Source organism: Pseudophryne corroboree, chromosome 10 (assembly GCF_028390025.1).
Source record: "Pseudophryne corroboree isolate aPseCor3 chromosome 10, aPseCor3.hap2, whole genome shotgun sequence".
NCBI lineage: Eukaryota > Metazoa > Chordata > Amphibia > Anura > Myobatrachidae > Pseudophryne > Pseudophryne corroboree.
In genome coordinates this window covers 78,911,871-78,928,718 of record NC_086453.1, presented here as the reverse complement: position 1 = coordinate 78,928,718, position 16,848 = coordinate 78,911,871, and the positions used below count along the sequence as shown (strand labels likewise).

General features: G+C 45.4%; 1 protein-coding gene across 2 annotated transcripts in view; it reads right to left on the bottom strand.

Moving 5' to 3' along the window:
- The window catches only part of LOC134966067 (carcinoembryonic antigen-related cell adhesion molecule 8-like), a 176,062-nt gene that overhangs the window by 121,587 nt on the left and 37,627 nt on the right, over positions 1-16,848 (bottom strand). For both annotated transcript variants that reach the window (XR_010188580.1, XM_063942532.1), the window contains exon 2: positions 7,979-8,245. Coding sequence is in view for 1 of the 2 variants with exons in the window: in XM_063942532.1 (XP_063798602.1) it covers positions 7,979-8,245 (267 nt within the window). In the remaining variant the exon portion in view is untranslated. The remainder of the gene's footprint in view (positions 1-7,978; positions 8,246-16,848) is intronic.

Below are 16,848 nucleotides of genomic sequence, written 5' to 3'. Positions count from 1 at the left end.
CGCTCGGACCCGTGAAAAAAAACATGAAGTTCTGGCGGGTTCGGATTCAGAGAAACCGAACCCGCTCATCTCTATTCTGAATACCTCACACCTCACAATATTATTTTTAGTCCTAAAATTTGCACCAAGGTCGCTGGATGACTAAGCTAAGCGACACTAGTGGCCGACACAAACACCTTGCCCATCTAGGAGTGGCACTGCAGTGTCACGCAGGATGTCCCTTCCAAAAAACCCTCCCCAATCAGCACATGACGCAAAGAAAAAAAGAGGCGCAATGAGGTAGCTGACTGTGTGAGTAAGATAAGCGACCCTAGTGGCCGACACAAACACCGGGCCCATTTAGGAGTGGCACTGCAGTGTCACGCAGGATGTCCCTTCCAAAAAACCCTCCCCAATCAGCACATGACGCAAAGAAAAAAAGAGGCGCAATGAGGTAGCTGACTGTGTGAGTAAGATTAGCGACCCTAGTGGCCGACACAAACACCGGGCCCATTTAGGAGTGGCACTGCAGTGTCACGCAGGATGTCCCTTCCAAAAAACCCTCCCCAATCAGCACATGACGCAAAGAAAAAAAGAGGCGCAATGAGGTAGCTGACTGTGTGAGTAAGATTAGCGACCCTAGTGGCCGACACAAACACCGGGCCCATTTAGGAGTGGCACTGCAGTGTCACGCAGGATGTCCCTTCCAAAAAACCCTCCCCAAACAGCACATGACGCAAAGAAAAATAAAAGAAAAAAGAGGTGCAAGATGGAATTGTCCTTGGGCCCTCCCACCCACCCTTATGTTGTATAAACAAAACAGGACATGCACACTTTAACCAACCCATCATTTCAGTGACAGGGTCTGCCACACGACTGTGACTGATATGACGGGTTGGTTTGGACCCCCCCCAAAAAAGAAGCAATTAATCTCTCCTTGCACAAACTGGCTCTACAGAGGCAAGATGTCCACCTCATCATCACCCTCCGATATATCACCGTGTACATCCCCCTCCTCACAGATTATCAATTCGTCCCCACTGGAATCCACCATCTCAGCTCCCTGTGTACTTTGTGGAGGCAATTGCTGCTGGTCAATGTCTCCGAGGAGGAATTGATTATAATTCATTTTAATGAACATCATCTTCTCCACATTTTCTGGATGTAACCTCGTACGCCGATTGCTGACAAGGTGAGCGGCGGCACTAAACACTCTTTCGGAGTACACAATTGTGGGAGGGCAACTTAGGTAGAATAAAGCCAGTTTGAGCAATGGCCTCCAGATTGCCTCTTTTTCCTGCCAGTATAAGTATGGACTGTGTGACGTGCCTACTTGGATGCGGTCACTCATATAATCCTCCACCATTCTTTCAATGGTGAGAGAATCATATGCAGTGACAGTAGATGACATGTCCGTAATCGTTGTCAGGTCCTTCAGTCCGGACCAGATGTCAGCATCAGCAGTCGCTCCAGACTGCCCTGCATCACCGCCAGCGGGTGGGCTCGGAATTCTGAGCCTTTTCCTCGCACCCCCAGTTGCGGGAGAATGTGAAGGAGGAGATGTTGACAGGTCGCGTTCCGCTTGACTTGACAATTTTCTCACCAGCAGGTCTTTCAACCCCAGCAGACTTGTGTCTGCCGGAAAGAGGGATCCAAGGTAGGCTTTAAATCTAGGATTGAGCACGGTGGCCAAAATGTAGTGCTCTGATTTCAACAGATTGACCACCCGTGAATCCTTGTTAAGCGAATTAAGGGCTCCATCCACAAGTCCCACATGCCTAGCGGAATCGCTCCGTGTTAGCTCCTCCTTCAATGTCTCCAGCTTCTTCTGCAAAAGCCTGATGAGGGGAATGACCTGACTCAGGCTGGCAGTGTCTGAACTGACTTCACGTGTGGCAAGTTCAAAGGGCATCAGAACCTTGCACAACGTTGAAATCATTCTCCACTGCGCTTGAGACAGGTGCATTCCACCTCCTATATCGTGCTCAATTGTATAGGCTTGAATGGCCTTTTGCTGCTCCTCCAACCTCTGAAGCATATAGAGGGTTGAATTCCACCTCGTTACCACTTCTTGCTTCAGATGATGGCAGGGCAGGTTCAGTAGTTTTTGGTGGTGCTCCAGTCTTCTGTACGTGGTGCCTGTACGCCGAAAGTGTCCCGCAATTTTTCTGGCCACTGACAGCATCTCTTGCACGCCCCTGTCGTTTTTTAAAAAATTCTGCACCACCAAATTCAAGGTATGTGCAAAACATGGGACGTGCTGGAATTTGCCCATATTTAATGCACACACAATATTGCTGGCGTTGTCCGATGCCACAAATCCACAGGAGAGTCCAATTGGGGTAAGCCATTCCGCGATGATCTTCCTCAGTTGCCGTAAGAGGTTTTCAGCTGTGTGCGTATTCTGGAAACCGGTGATACAAAGCGTAGCCTGCCTAGGAAAGAGTTGGCGTTTGCGAGATGCTGCTACTGGTGCCGCCGCTGCTGTTCTTGCGGCGGGAGTCCATACATCTACCCAGTGGGCTGTCACAGTCATATAGTCCTGACCCTGCCCTGCTCCACTTGTCCACATGCCCGTGGTTAAGTGGACATTGGGTACAGCTGCATTTTTTAGGACACTGGTGACTCTTTTTCTGAGGTCTGTGTAAATTTTCGGTATCGCCTGCCTAGAGAAATGGAACCTAGATGGTATTTGGTACCGGGGACACAGTACCTCCAACAAGTCTCTAGTTGGCTCTGCAGTAATGATGGATACCGGAACCACGGTTCTCACCACCCAGGATGCCAAGGCCTCAGTTATCCGCTTTGCAGTAGGATGACTGCTGTGATATTTCATCTTCCTCGCAAAGGACTGTTGGACAGTCAATTGCTTGGTGGAAGTAGTAAAAGTGGTCTTACGACTTCCCCTCTGGGATGACCATCGACTCCCAGCAGCAACAACAGCAGCGCCAGCAGCAGTAGGCGTTACACGCAAGGATGCATCGGAGGAATCCCAGGCAGGAGAGGACTCGTCAGAATTGCCAGTGACATTGCCTGCAGGACTATTGGCATTCCTGGGGAAGGAGGAAATTGACACTGAGGGAGTTGGTGGGGTGGTTTGCGTGAGCTTGGTTACAAGAGGAAGGGATTTACTGGTCAGTGGACTGCTTCCGCTGTCACCCAAAGTTTTTGAACTTGTCACTGACTTATTATGAATGCGCTGCAGGTGACGTATAAGGGAGGATGTTCCGAGGTGGTTAACGTCCTTACCCCTACTTATTACAGCTTGACAAAGGGAACACACGGCTTGACACCTGTTGTCCGCATTTCTGTTGAAATAGTTCCACACCGAAGAGCTGATTTTTTTGGTATTTTCACCAGGCATGTCAACGGCCATATTCCTCCCACGGACAACAGGTGTCTCCCCGGGTGCCTGACTTAAACAAACCACCTCACCATCAGAGTCCTCCTGGTCAATTTCCTCCCCAGCGCCAGCAACACCCATATCCTCCTCATCCTGGTGTACTTCAACACTGACATCTTCAATCTGACTATCAGGAACTGGACTGCGGGTGCTCCTTCCAGCACTTGCAGGGGGCGTGCAAATGGTGGAAGGCGCATGCTCTTCACGTCCAGTGTTGGGAAGGTCAGGTATCGCAGCCGACACAATTGGACTCTCCTTGTGGATTTGGGATTTCGAAGAACGCACAGTTCTTTGCGGTGCTACTGCTTTTGCCAGCTTGAGTCTTTTCATTTTTCTAGCGAGAGGCTGAGTGCCTCCATCCTCATGTGAAGCTGAACCACTAGCCATGAACATAGGCCAGGGCCTCAGCCGTTCCTTGCCACTCCGTGTGGTAAATGGCATATTGGCAAGTTTACGCTTCTCCTCCGACAATTTTATTTTAGGTTTTGGAGTCCTTTTTTTACTGATATTTGGTGTTTTGGATTTGACATGCTCTGTACTATGACATTGGGCATCGGCCTTGGCAGACGACGTTGCTGGCATTTCATCGTCTCGGCCATGACTAGTGGCAGCAGCTTCAGCACGGGGTGGAAGTGGATCTTGATCTTTCCCTAATTTTGGAACCTCAACATTTTTGTTCTCCATATTTTAATAGGCACAACTAAAAGGCACCTCAGGTAAACAATGGAGATGGATGGATACTAGTATACAATTATGGACGGACTGCCGAGTGCCGACACAGAGGTAGCTACAGCCGTGAACTACCGTACTGTGTCTGCTGCTAATATAGACTGGTTGATAAAGAGATGTCGTAGTATGTATGTATGAAGAAAAAAAAACCACGGTTAGGTGGTATACAATTATGGACGGACTGCCGAGTGCCGACACAGAGGTAGCCACAGCCGTGAACTACCGTACTGTACTGTGTCTGCTGCTAATATAGACTGGTTGATAAAGAGATGTCGTAGTATGTATGTATAAAGAAGAAAGAAAAAAAAACCACGGTTAGGTGGTATACAATTATGGACGGACTGCCGAGTGCCGACACAGAGGTAGCCACAGCCATGAACTACCGTACTGTACTGTGTCTGCTGCTAATATAGACTGGTTGATAAAGAGATGTAGTAGTATGTATGTATAAAGAAGAAAGAAAAAAAAACCACGGGTAGGTGGTATACAATTATGGACGGACTGCCGAGTGCCGACACAGAGGTAGCCACAGCCGTGAACTACCGTACTGTACTGTGTCTGCTGCTAATATAGACTGGTTGATAAAGAGATGTCGTAGTATGTATGTATGAAGAAAAAAAAACCACGGTTAGGTGGTATACAATTATGGACAGACTGCCGAGTGCCGACACAGAGGTAGCCACAGCCGTGAACTACCGTACTGTACTGTGTCTGCTGCTAATATAGACTGGTTGATAAAGAGATGTCGTAGTATGTATGTATAAAGAAGAAAGAAAAAAAAACCACGGTTAGGTGGTATACAATTATGGACGGACTGCCGAGTGCCGACACAGAGGTAGCCACAGCCATGAACTACCGTACTGTACTGTGTCTGCTGCTAATATAGACTGGTTGATAAAGAGATGTAGTAGTATGTATGTATAAAGAAGAAAGAAAAAAAAACCACGGGTAGGTGGTATACAATTATGGACGGACTGCCGAGTGCCGACACAGAGGTAGCCACAGCCGTGAACTACCGTACTGTACTGTGTCTGCTGCTAATATAGACTGGTTGATAAAGAGATGTCGTAGTATGTATGTATGAAGAAGAAAGAAAAAAAAACCACGGTTAGGTGGTATACAATTATGGACGGACTGCCGAGTGCCGACACAGAGGTAGCCACAGCCGTGAACTACCGTACTGTACTGTGTCTGCTGCTAATATAGACTGGTTGATAAAGAGATGTCGTAGTATGTATGTATAAAGAAGAAAGAAAAAAAAACCACGGTTAGGTGGTATACAATTATGGACGGACTGCCGAGTGCCGACACAGAGGTAGCCACAGCCGTGAACTACCGTACTGTACTGTGTCTGCTGCTAATATAGACTGGTTGATAAAGAGATGTCGTAGTATGTATGTATGAAGAAGAAAGAAAAAAAAACCACGGTTAGGTGGTATACAATTATGGACGGACTGCCGAGTGCCGACACAGAGGTAGCCACAGCCGTGAACTACCGTACTGTACTGTGTCTGCTGCTAATATAGACTGGTTGATAAAGAGATGTCGTAGTATGTATGTATAAAGAAGAAAGAAAAAAAAACCACGGTTAGGTGGTATACAATTATGGACGGACTGCCGAGTGCCGACACAGAGGTAGCCACAGCCGTGAACTACCGTACTGTACTGTGTCTGCTGCTAATATAGACTGGTTGATAAAGAGATGTAGTAGTATGTATGTATAAAGAAGAAAGAAAAAAAAACCACGGGTAGGTGGTATACAATTATGGATGGACTGCTGAGTGCCGACACAGAGGTAGCTACAGCCGTGAACTACCGTACTGTGTCTGCTGCGACTGGATGATAAATAATGATATAAAAAATATATATATATCACTACTGCAGCCGGACAGGTATATATATTATATAATAACGGACCTGCTGGACACTGTCTGTCAGCAGAATGAGTTTTTTATAGAATAAAAAAAAAAACACCACACAAGTGAAGTCACACGACGAGTGTTTAACTTTTTCAGGCAATCACAATATAGTATACTACTAACTATACTGGTGGTCAGTGTGGTCAGGTCACTGGTCAGTCACACTGGCAGTGGCACTCCTGCAGCAAAAGTGTGCACTGTTTAATTTTAATATAATATGTACTCCTGGCTCCTGCTATAACCTATAACTGGCACTGCAGTGCTCCCCAGTCTCCCCCACAATTATAAGCTGTGTGAGCTGAGCACAGTCAGATATATAATATATACATAGATGATGCAGCACACTGGGCTGAGCAGTGCACACAGATATGGTATGTGACTGTCTTGTACTCCTGGCTCCTGCTATAACCTATAACTGGCACTGCAGTGCTCCCCAGTCTCCCCCACAATTATAAGCTGTGTGAGCTGAGCACAGTCAGATATATAATATATACATAGATGATGCAGGCATGCAGCACACTGGGCTGAGCAGTGCACACAGATATGGTATGTGACTGAGTCACTGTGTGTACCGTTTTTTTCAGGCAGAGAACGGATATATTAAATAAAACAACTGCACTGCTGGTGGTCACTGTGGTCAGTCACTAAACTCTGCACTCTCTTCTACAGTATCAGCCTCATGTCAATCTCTCTCTCTCTCTCCTAATCTAAATGGAGAGGACGCCAGCCACGTCCTCTCCCTATCAATCTCAATGCACGTGTGAAAATGGCGGCGACGCGCGGCTCCTTATATAGAATCCGAGTCTCGCGAGAATCCGACAGCGTCATGATGACGTTCGGGCGCGCTCGGGTTAACCGAGCAAGGCGGTAAGATCCGAGTCGCTCGGACCCGTGAAAAAAAACATGAAGTTCGTGCGGGTTCGGATTCAGAGAAACCGAACCCGCTCATCTCTACTAGACACTCTACCAAGCTAAATACCCCAGTTTGTCATGCAGTGGCCACACCTTTTTTTTTTAATTGGGAAGGGTAGAGAGCAATTATAATATATAGTATAGGAATATTAGTAATATGCAAGAGAATATCAACTATGTTGACTCCAGCCAATGTAAATCATAGTTGACAAAGATTTAATAGTTAATATTATCCATTTAAAAAAAAAACATAGGTAAAATAAATAGAAAAATGTAATTAATATTATAAATGTATACAATATTCAATAATGCCAGTAAAAATAAAATGAAAGAAAAAAAAATAAACTAATTGGCTGCTGCACAACATTACCCAGTAAAAGATATATAAAAGGCACTGTTTATAATTCTATTCAAAGCAATATAAATAAATAATAAGCAATTGTTATCAGCAAATATGTGCCAGAGTGAAACTGTCCAATAAATAATTAGTAATTTTTAAGGGCCCCATACACTAGAACGATGTGTCTGAGGCTGAAGTCAGAGGCGATTTCACTTGAACACTCCCGTGAGCTTCCCGGGACTGGTTCCATACGATTCCATACGATTTGGTATATTTTGCATGCAATATATCGTTTGCAATCCCAGCCATGCCTGCGGAGACCGACATATCACGAGTGCAGCACTAACGATCTAGGGGAGCCGATCCGACCCTCACGGGAACCCGCATCGGATCGGATCGGAAACTAACTCACCCAAAATGCCCGATTTCGCACGATATGTCGGCCTGAATGCCCTAAATTGGCTGAAATCAGGCATTATCGTTCTAGTGTATGGGGCTCTTTAGAATAATTCTTGGTAGATTTGGTGCAGGACAACCACCTCCCACATCCACTATTACCTACAGTATTTTTTTTTTGTTTAACAAATGATTGGTTTACAATTAATACATACATGACAGTATTAACAAACATTAATTACATAATTTACTTTGTTTATTAAGTTTACTTAATTATCCATTAATCTCAAAAGTACTTACAGTATACGGTTACTGTGTAGGGATCACTGATACTCTTACTGGCTGAGTTCTCAATCTCACATCGGTACTCTCCTGAGTCTCCCCGTGTAACCCTGGAGAAAGTGACTGTTCTGTTATTTGCTCTCAAGATGGACCCAGAGGGGAGACTGACACTGTCCCTGCTCCATAGTATCCTCTCAGCATTCCTGGTGTTACATGTAAGAGTGAATGTGTCATTTTCTGTGGGATGGGAAGTAGACGCTGTGACCCGAAGTTTTCTCAGGTGCTCTGTGGATGGAAGATTATATGGACAGTTACAAGATCACACTCATGTTACTACAGTATGTAAAATAATACAGAAATAACATAAATGGGGATATGTAATACCATGGAAAGGTGAGAATAAGGAGGGTGTGGTAGGGGTGCAAGATGGAATTATCTATATGGAGGATTCCTTTTTTTTTCTAGTGGCTTCTCCAGACTTTAAAAGGGACTAGCCCAGTGGTTCTCAAACTTTTTCGAATCACGGCGCTCTAGAGTATCAGAATTTTTTTTCAGCGCACCCCTAGGCCAAAAGCTTCTTATTGAGAAATTCAGAATAAGGTAGAATTAAGTAAATTGTGTTTATATGTCATCTTTATGTTCAGTTATGTAGTGAGGGCCAGGATTCACTTCTGCTTGTCCACGTATTTTATGATTGACAGACACCAGCAGTGGTTTGCCTATTACATTGACCATAAAGAATTTGACTTGTTCCTGAACCACCAACCCAGGGCACCATTGCAAGTGTCCTGAGGCATTCCAGGGTCCCACGGCACAGTTTGAGAACCACTGGTCTACCCATTAATCTCAACAACATTCATTTCAAATAAGGAGTGGACAGAAATGTGGCCGATCCCCGTTTATTAGCAATGCATCTCATCTTGACCAGTGTAGTGACAGAAAACATACTCCTTCCAGCCTGCTCCTCAGTATAAACAGGAAGTGCAGAGAGAAGGAACTGCATCTCCAGTGTCTGTAATTATCAGTCTGCATTATTGTAATAAGCTATGTAATAATGGGGAAGATTTATCAAAGCATGGAAAGAGATTTGGGGGTCTATTTACTAAGGCTTGGATGGAGATAAAGTCGCTGGAGATAAAGTACCAGCCAATCGGCTCCTAACTGCCATGCCACAGGCTGGGTTTGAAAAATGACAGTTAGGAGCCTATTGGTACTTTATCTAAGTGACTTTATCTCCACCCAAGGCTTAGTAAATAGACCCCAAAGTACCAATCACTCAGTTCCTGCAATTATTAAAGCACAACCATCAAAATGGCAGAACCTGATTGGTTGGCACTTTATCTCTCCACTTTATGTATCTCCAATCTTTGATCATTTTCTTCCAATTTAAAAGATGTACTACTACTAAGTAATGCCTATTATTGTATTTGGTTTGTTAAGTCTGTCCCAGTACTGTAAATGCATAGTTTAAAAATGCACAACAGGGAGTCTCTCCTTGACATGTAACTCCCTATACCTTTCGAAGTCCCGAGAATTAAAGCAGCTGGAAGCCCAGTGGTTTATATTCAAACCCTCATGTGACTAATAATAAGGTAATGTGGAAAAGAGGGTACTTTGTCACGTTCTGATGTCCAGAATAGTACTCACTTCCTAGGACGAGGGGCAGACAGGGTTAAAGCCCCGTACACAAGGGGATAGATGTGTGCTGAGCGATCTATCAGTGACAGTTCAGCACACATCTCTCCCCCACTCAGCACAGAGCGTGATGTGTGCTGAGCTAAGGGTGCGGCGGGGGGCCAATCTAGCACCGCCGATAGCAATGCGCGGCTATCGCTGTGGGGCATATACAGGGCGGGATGTACTAAGGGAAAAAAGCAGTAAAACTCCCATTTTCGGGGGTTTTACTGCATTTTCAAATGTACTAAGACCCGGCCGCCGGGTTTTCACCGCCCAGGGTATCGCCATCTTTGGATGGCGATACCCTATAGAAGCCTATGGGCTTCTTATCTCCGGCCGCCGCAACCCGCCCCCCGCCGCAGATGCCTCCCCCCTGGCATACCTTCCTCCAAGCAGGCTAGATCCGGAAGGTAAACTCCTCCTCCCCCTAGCAACGCAGCTGGAGGTCCTTCCGGCTGCAGGGGGGAGGAGGAGGTGACAGGGAAAGCCTGCTGCTGCTTCCCGGCGTGCAGAGAGTGTGGGAGATGACGGAGACCCCCCGCACTCCACCTCACAGGTACCGCGGGGGGCCTTCATCACCGCATTGCGATGTTGATCGCATGTTAGTACATATGCGATCAACATCGCTGCGAGGGGCGGCGATGAATGTTAATACATCCCACCCACACTGAGAGATCCGTCCTTAAATTATAACCAATCTAGTCAGATTGCTTAGAATTTAAAGAACGGGTACACAATGCGAGAACACAATGTGAGAAATTTAACTGCGCTCTACCCCTGATGTTCATATGTCTCAATCTGTTTATATCAGAAATACCTGTGCTGTTTCTTAGCTTGAGATCAATAATACCAGTGAGTGCAAAAGTATAACTAAAAAGTGTTTTATTGATTGCTAATTGGACAGGGTATGCGTTCCAAACAAAGTCCAAATGCCGTCCTTCTCTTAAGTGAAAGTCCAACAAGCTCTTTCTATTACTGAAAGTGCCCTTTTTGATGCAAAGAGTAATAACTTCAAAACGTCCTTTTCCTAGTAATAGTTTACATTGAATTGACAGTCTTTGATCCTTAATGAAGTAAAAGAGACCGGCGTCCCATGTCTCTGTTGAGGTCTAGTGGGATTAAAGTCCTTACCGTTGCGGTCGTGTTCGTGTGGAGTTCTTGTGTGCGGGTCTGCGTCGGGATTCTGGAGGGTCTCTGGTCCGGTCAGCTTCCGGCAGTCAGCACTTGCTCGCTCGGTTCATCCTTGTACGGATTCACCGTGAGCCTGCTGCCTTCACCGTGCCGAACCTGTGTCCGTGGAGAGGGTACGCCGCTGTGGAACCTGTCCGGGAATCCACAGCGCTGCACACCAGTCCACCTGTCGAGCCGCACCTGCAGTCTCCCTTCTCACCACCCGTCCGCCTGCACTCACTTACCCGTCTTGCTGCGCTGTTACTGCAAGCTCGTCGTCGGTGCTCCGGGGTTCCTCTTGCATCCACTGACTGCTTTAATGTAGTTGCTTTCCTTGGTGTCCTCCAAAGCGTTTCAGCCGGGTCTGGCCTTCCTCTGGGAGTTGCAATTAAGAATGTTCATGCCATGAGGGTTTTTAAATCATGGTGCAGGGGCGGGATCTTCATTCATTCGTCCCTGTCTTAGTGCCTGATTGGTTTTTCCAAATGTCCATCATAGATGTCTGACAGTCTGTATTGGCTGGTGATAACACTGTGTCCACTGAGGGTTGTTGAGTTCTAAACATTTTAATTTGTTTAGTCGTATCCCATAGCAATTTATTATAAGGTGTGTTTGTATTTGGAGTGTTAAAAGTGCTGTTACCATTATCCTACTGTTATATTACTCATTAACTAGATGAACTGCTGTATCTGTGACACTATGTCCCCTGTACGTGAGACAAATGTTGTTCTTATTGTAAATACTTTTGTTATGAGGTTTATGTTTATGTTTTTCCTTGATGTCACATTGTAGAGGGCAATCATTCCTTTTGAGTGTGGTTAAATATATGGCTCGATATGGATACTGTTGCCATAATGGTTGGTGAGATACAATGAATAGATATTAAACAACAGAAACGTTTTGCTATACTAATAGCAAAACGTTTCTGTTGTTTAATATCTATTCATTGTATCTCACCAACCATTATGGCAACAGTGACATCAAGGAAGATCCCGCCCCTGCACCATGATTTAAAAACCCTCATGGCATGAACATTCTTAATTGCAAACTCCCAGACCCGTCTGAAACGCGTTGGGCGGGCGGTGAGGAGGGAGACTGCAGGTGCGGCTCGACAAGTGGACTGGTGTGCCTCGCTGTGGATTCCCGGACAGGTACCACAGCGGCGCACCCTCTCCATGGACACAGGATCGGCACGGTGAGGGCAGCAGGCTCACGGTGAATCCGTACAAGGATGAACCGAGCGAGCAAGTGCTGACCGCCGTCAGCTGACCGGTCCAGAGCCCCTCCAGAATTCCGGCGCAGACCCGCACCCGGACTCCTCACGAACACGGCCGCAACGGTAAGGACTTTAATCCACTAGACCTTAACAGAGACATGGGACGCCGGTCTCTTTTACTTCTCTAAGGATCAAAGACTGTCAATTCAATGTGAACTATTACTAGGAAAAGGACGTTTTGAAGTTATTACTCCTTGCATCAAAAAGGGCGCTTTCAGTAATAGAAAGAGCTTGTTGGACTTTCACTTAAGAGAAGGACGGCATTTGGACTTTGTTTGGAACGCATACCCTGTCCAATTAGCAATCAATAAAACACCTTTTAGTTATACTTTTGCACTCACTGGTATTATTGATCTCAAGCTAAGAAACAGCACAGGTATTTCTGATATAAACAGATTGAGACATATGAACATCAGGGGTAGAGCGCAGTTAAATTTCTCACATTGTGTCCTCGCATTGTGTACCCGTTCTTTAAGACTGTAACAATAGGGACTGGACATCCCCTGAATTTGCAGCACACCCTGACCCAGCTGACACCTAACACCTCCGTGCGCAGATTACCATCACCTGCTCTAATTCTGCTTAGAATTTAAGCACGGATCTCTCCATGTATACCTGCCTTAAGAATCCTGCTGTTTCCTACAGGAAAGGTTTTATACACAGCTGCAGTACCTGGGTGTAATTGCTCTGGAGTGTGTGAAAGGATAACAGGATTATGGGATCCAGTGGGTGGGGCTTCCAACACAGATTAGGAGTCAGATCATAGCTAGGGCTGGTGGGGCATAGCTAGTGTCAGGAAGCCATCTCATGTAAACATACAGTGCATCCAGAAAGTATTCACAGCGCTTCACTTTTTCCACATTTTGTAATGTTACAGCCTTATTCATTCAATAAATTCATTTTGTTCCTCAAAATTCTACACACAATACCCCATAATGACAACGTGAAAAAAGTTTTCTTGTGATTTTTGCAAATTTATTAAAAATAAAAAAACTAAGTAATCATGTGTACATAAGTATTTACAGCCTTTGCCATGAAATTCAAAATTGAGCTCAGGTGCTCCTGTTTCCACTGATCATCCTTGAGATGTTCCTACAGCTTAATTGGAGTCCACCTGTGGTAAATTCAGTTGATTGGACATGTTTTGGAAAGGCACACACCTGTCTATATAAGGTCCCACAATTGCAGTGCATGTCTGAGCACAAACCAAGCAGGAAGTCAAAGGAATTGTCTGTAGACCTCCGAGACAGGATTGTCCTGAGGTACAAATCTGGGGAAGGGTACAGAAAAATATCTGCTGCTTTGAAGGTCCCAATGAGCACAGTGGTCTCCATCATTCATATATGGAAGAAGTTCGGAACAACCAGGACTCTTCCTAGAGCTGGCCGGCCATCTAAACTGAGCGATCGGGGGAGAAGGGTCCTAATCAGGTAGGTGACCAAGAGCCCGATGGTCACTCTGTCAGAGCTACAGCATTCCTCTGTGGAGAGAGGAGAACCTTCCAGAGGGACAACCATCTCTGCAACAATCCACCAATCAGGCATGTATGGTAGAGTGATCAGACAGAAGCCATTCCTTAGTAAAAAGCACATGGCAGCCCGCCTGGAGTTTGCCAAAATGCACCTGAAGGACTCTCAGACCATGAGAAACATAATTCTCTGGTCTGATGAGACAAAGATTGAACTCTTTGGAGTGAATGCCAGGCGTTATGTTTGGAGGAAACCAGGCACCGCTCATCACCAGGCCAATACCATCCCTACAGTGAAGCATGGTGGTGGCAGTATCATGCTGTGGGGATGTTTTTCAGTGGAAGAAACTGGGAGAATTGTCAGGATAGAGGGAAAGATGAATGCAGCAATGTACAGAGACATTCTGGATGAAAACATGCTCCAGAGCACTCTTGACATCAGACTGGGGCGACGGTTCATCTTTCAGCAGGACAACAACCCTAAGCACGCAGCCAAGATATCAAAGGAGTGGCTTCAGGACAACGCTGTGAATGTCCTTGAGTGGCCCAGCCAGAGTCCAGACTTGAATCCGATTAAACATCTCTGGAGAGATCTGAAAATGTCTGTGCACCGACACTTCCCATCCAACCTGATGGAGCTTGAGAGGTGCTGCAAAGAAGAATGGGAGAAACTGCTCACAGATAGGTGTGCCAAGTTTATGGCATCATATTCAGACAGACTTGAGGCTGTAATTGCTGCCAAAGGTGCATCAACAAAGTATTGAGCAAAGGCTGTGAATACTTATGTACATGTTATTTCTTAGTTCTTTATTTTTAATAAATTTGCAAAAATCTCATCTCAAAAAAACTTTTTTTACATTGTCATTATGGGGTGTGTAGAATTTTGAGGGGAAAAATGATTTATTCAATTTTGGAGTAAGGCTGTAACATAACAAAATGTGGAAATAGTGAAGCGCTGAGAATACTTGCCGGATGCACTGTATGTGCTGTTAAAACATTTTTGATGAGTAAAGAAACCATCTGACTGAACCAACTAGTGTGAAGAGTCATTAATTTGTAAGTAGGTTCTTGCAAAGTGGTGTTAGAAGTGGGATCCTTCAGCCAGCCGTGTTCTGTGTGGCAGAGACAAGACACTGCCTTGCTGGGTTGGTGGATGGGATAACTAACCCATAAAAATCAGTTTCTTTCAAAATATAAAAGTTATGCAAAGCGCAACTCTGCAAATTCTATGCTGTGTCCTTAAAGAGATATATGTATTAACAGTGTGAAAATTTTCAAGCAAAAGCAACTGTTTGTGAATTTGTTGCAGCACAAAAGTAACTGTTTGTGAGTTTGTAGCAGCAGGGAAAGGGTTTTTGAAAAAAATCTTGTTTTATTTTCCCCTTCTGGCCAGTTCTCTGCCTTGTTAGGTCTGGGTGTGGTGTAGTTACCTGTGCACAAGAAAACCAAGAAGAAGTGGTTTCTATATAAATCCAGTTAAAAACTGGACTATTTTTATATATATAGTGTTTTGTTGTTCCTCTCTAGGAGGTAACATGCAGCAACTGCTGGCAGCTAAGACTCCACAAGGGCCATAAATTGTCTTGTTGCTGTATGTTAAGGGAGGCCCAGTTTGCCATCCCATTATCTTAGAAAGCAAGATTGAGAAAGTCCTCCGGACCTTAACTAATGTGGCCACCATGCATTAGGCCCAGAAGGGCCAAATTACAGCCATCGCCAAAGGCCCAGGTGGAGAGCAATAGACTGTTGTGGGCTGAGCTCTGTCAGCTCCACCATGGTGAGCACGAACCTGCCATCATGCAAAGATGACACCCTTGGCAACATGGAGGCATTTCTAATATAATTTGAAAGGATGGCAACATGGCTTAAAAGACCACCAGAGGAGTGGGTGGCAAAATTGGCTCCATATTTGACTGGGCGAAGCACAGCAGGCCTACAGTACTTGGATATTCCCAAAGACCAGGCAACAACTTATCCGCCACTAAAGTCCACGAGATAGGGGTGACAGGGCATGGGAAGGCACAATAGTTTTGGAACTGGCTATTGAGACCAGGGTCCACAACACATGCTCAGCTGGCAGAGCTGGCAAACTTAATGAAGAGTTGGTTTGAGCCCGATCAGAACCCCGCTGGCCAGGAGCTTGGAAATCCTGTCAAATGGCTTGGATACAAAGAAGGAAGGGCGACAGAAACAGACACTTGAACAGGTCAAAAAATTACTCCAGTGGGATGCTCTGAGTGTGGCAAACTGGACTAACTGAGAAATTGTCCTCAACAGCAAAAGTTGGTTGATTGTTTGGTTATACGTTTGGACCCCAGATTTCCTGCTTGTCTTACAATGTCTTTGTTCACAGGTAGCACATTGCTGTTCTGGCTGACTGTCTTAATACAACAACAGGCAGTGTTGGCATTGGTGGATTCCGGCACTGAAGTCACTTTTATATCTAGCACTGTAGTTCTGGAAGGGCAAATAAACTGGCTACCGCCAGTAAGAGCCCTATGCATTCATGGAACCACCAAAGAATATGATCATGTCTGTCTTCCCATTCCTGTGAGGGGAGAAACGGTGTAAGTGTTTGATGCAATAGCACCAAGGTTACCATTCACCCTTAGTCTGGGATTAGACTTTCCCATTTTCTAGGAAATTATACTTGAACTGCAAATTAATCACTGGCTGGACATCCGACCCTACATGATCCTGTTACTCACACCCCAGAACCGGAGGGAGAGATCAGGAGGCAGCAATATTTGGCATTTACATTCTGGGCTTTGGCTGCTACTAGACCAGTGCCATGTTACAGGAGAAATCAGTAAGAATTCATGGATGGAGAAGGAAGGGGAGAGACAGAAACTTTGCCAGCTGGAGGAGAAGATTGGTTTCCTATGTCCAGGACTGTATCACTCCAACACTTTGCTTGAGATCAATTAAATGATTGTGCACTGAGAATGCCAACAGATACAGTATGTGATGGAAGTGCATGGAGTGTGGTAGCCGAGGGAGAGCCAGCCGAGGTAGAACCTGCTTTATTTGGTACAGGAGGAAATAGTTTACCAGCTATTAGTGCCACAGCTACAAGCAACTTTGATTCTGGCAACCACCCATACACACCTTATGGGGGGCATTTGGAAGAGGAGAAAACTCAAAATTGGGTGCTAAAGAGGTTTTCCATTGTGGTCAAGAGATGCTGTCAGCGGACTGTCCCTAAACCAGATTGCAGAGATCTCCTGGTTACAATTCCTATAATCCCAGTGCATTTCGAGCAGATTGTCTTGGACCTAGCGGGACCCTTAGATATTT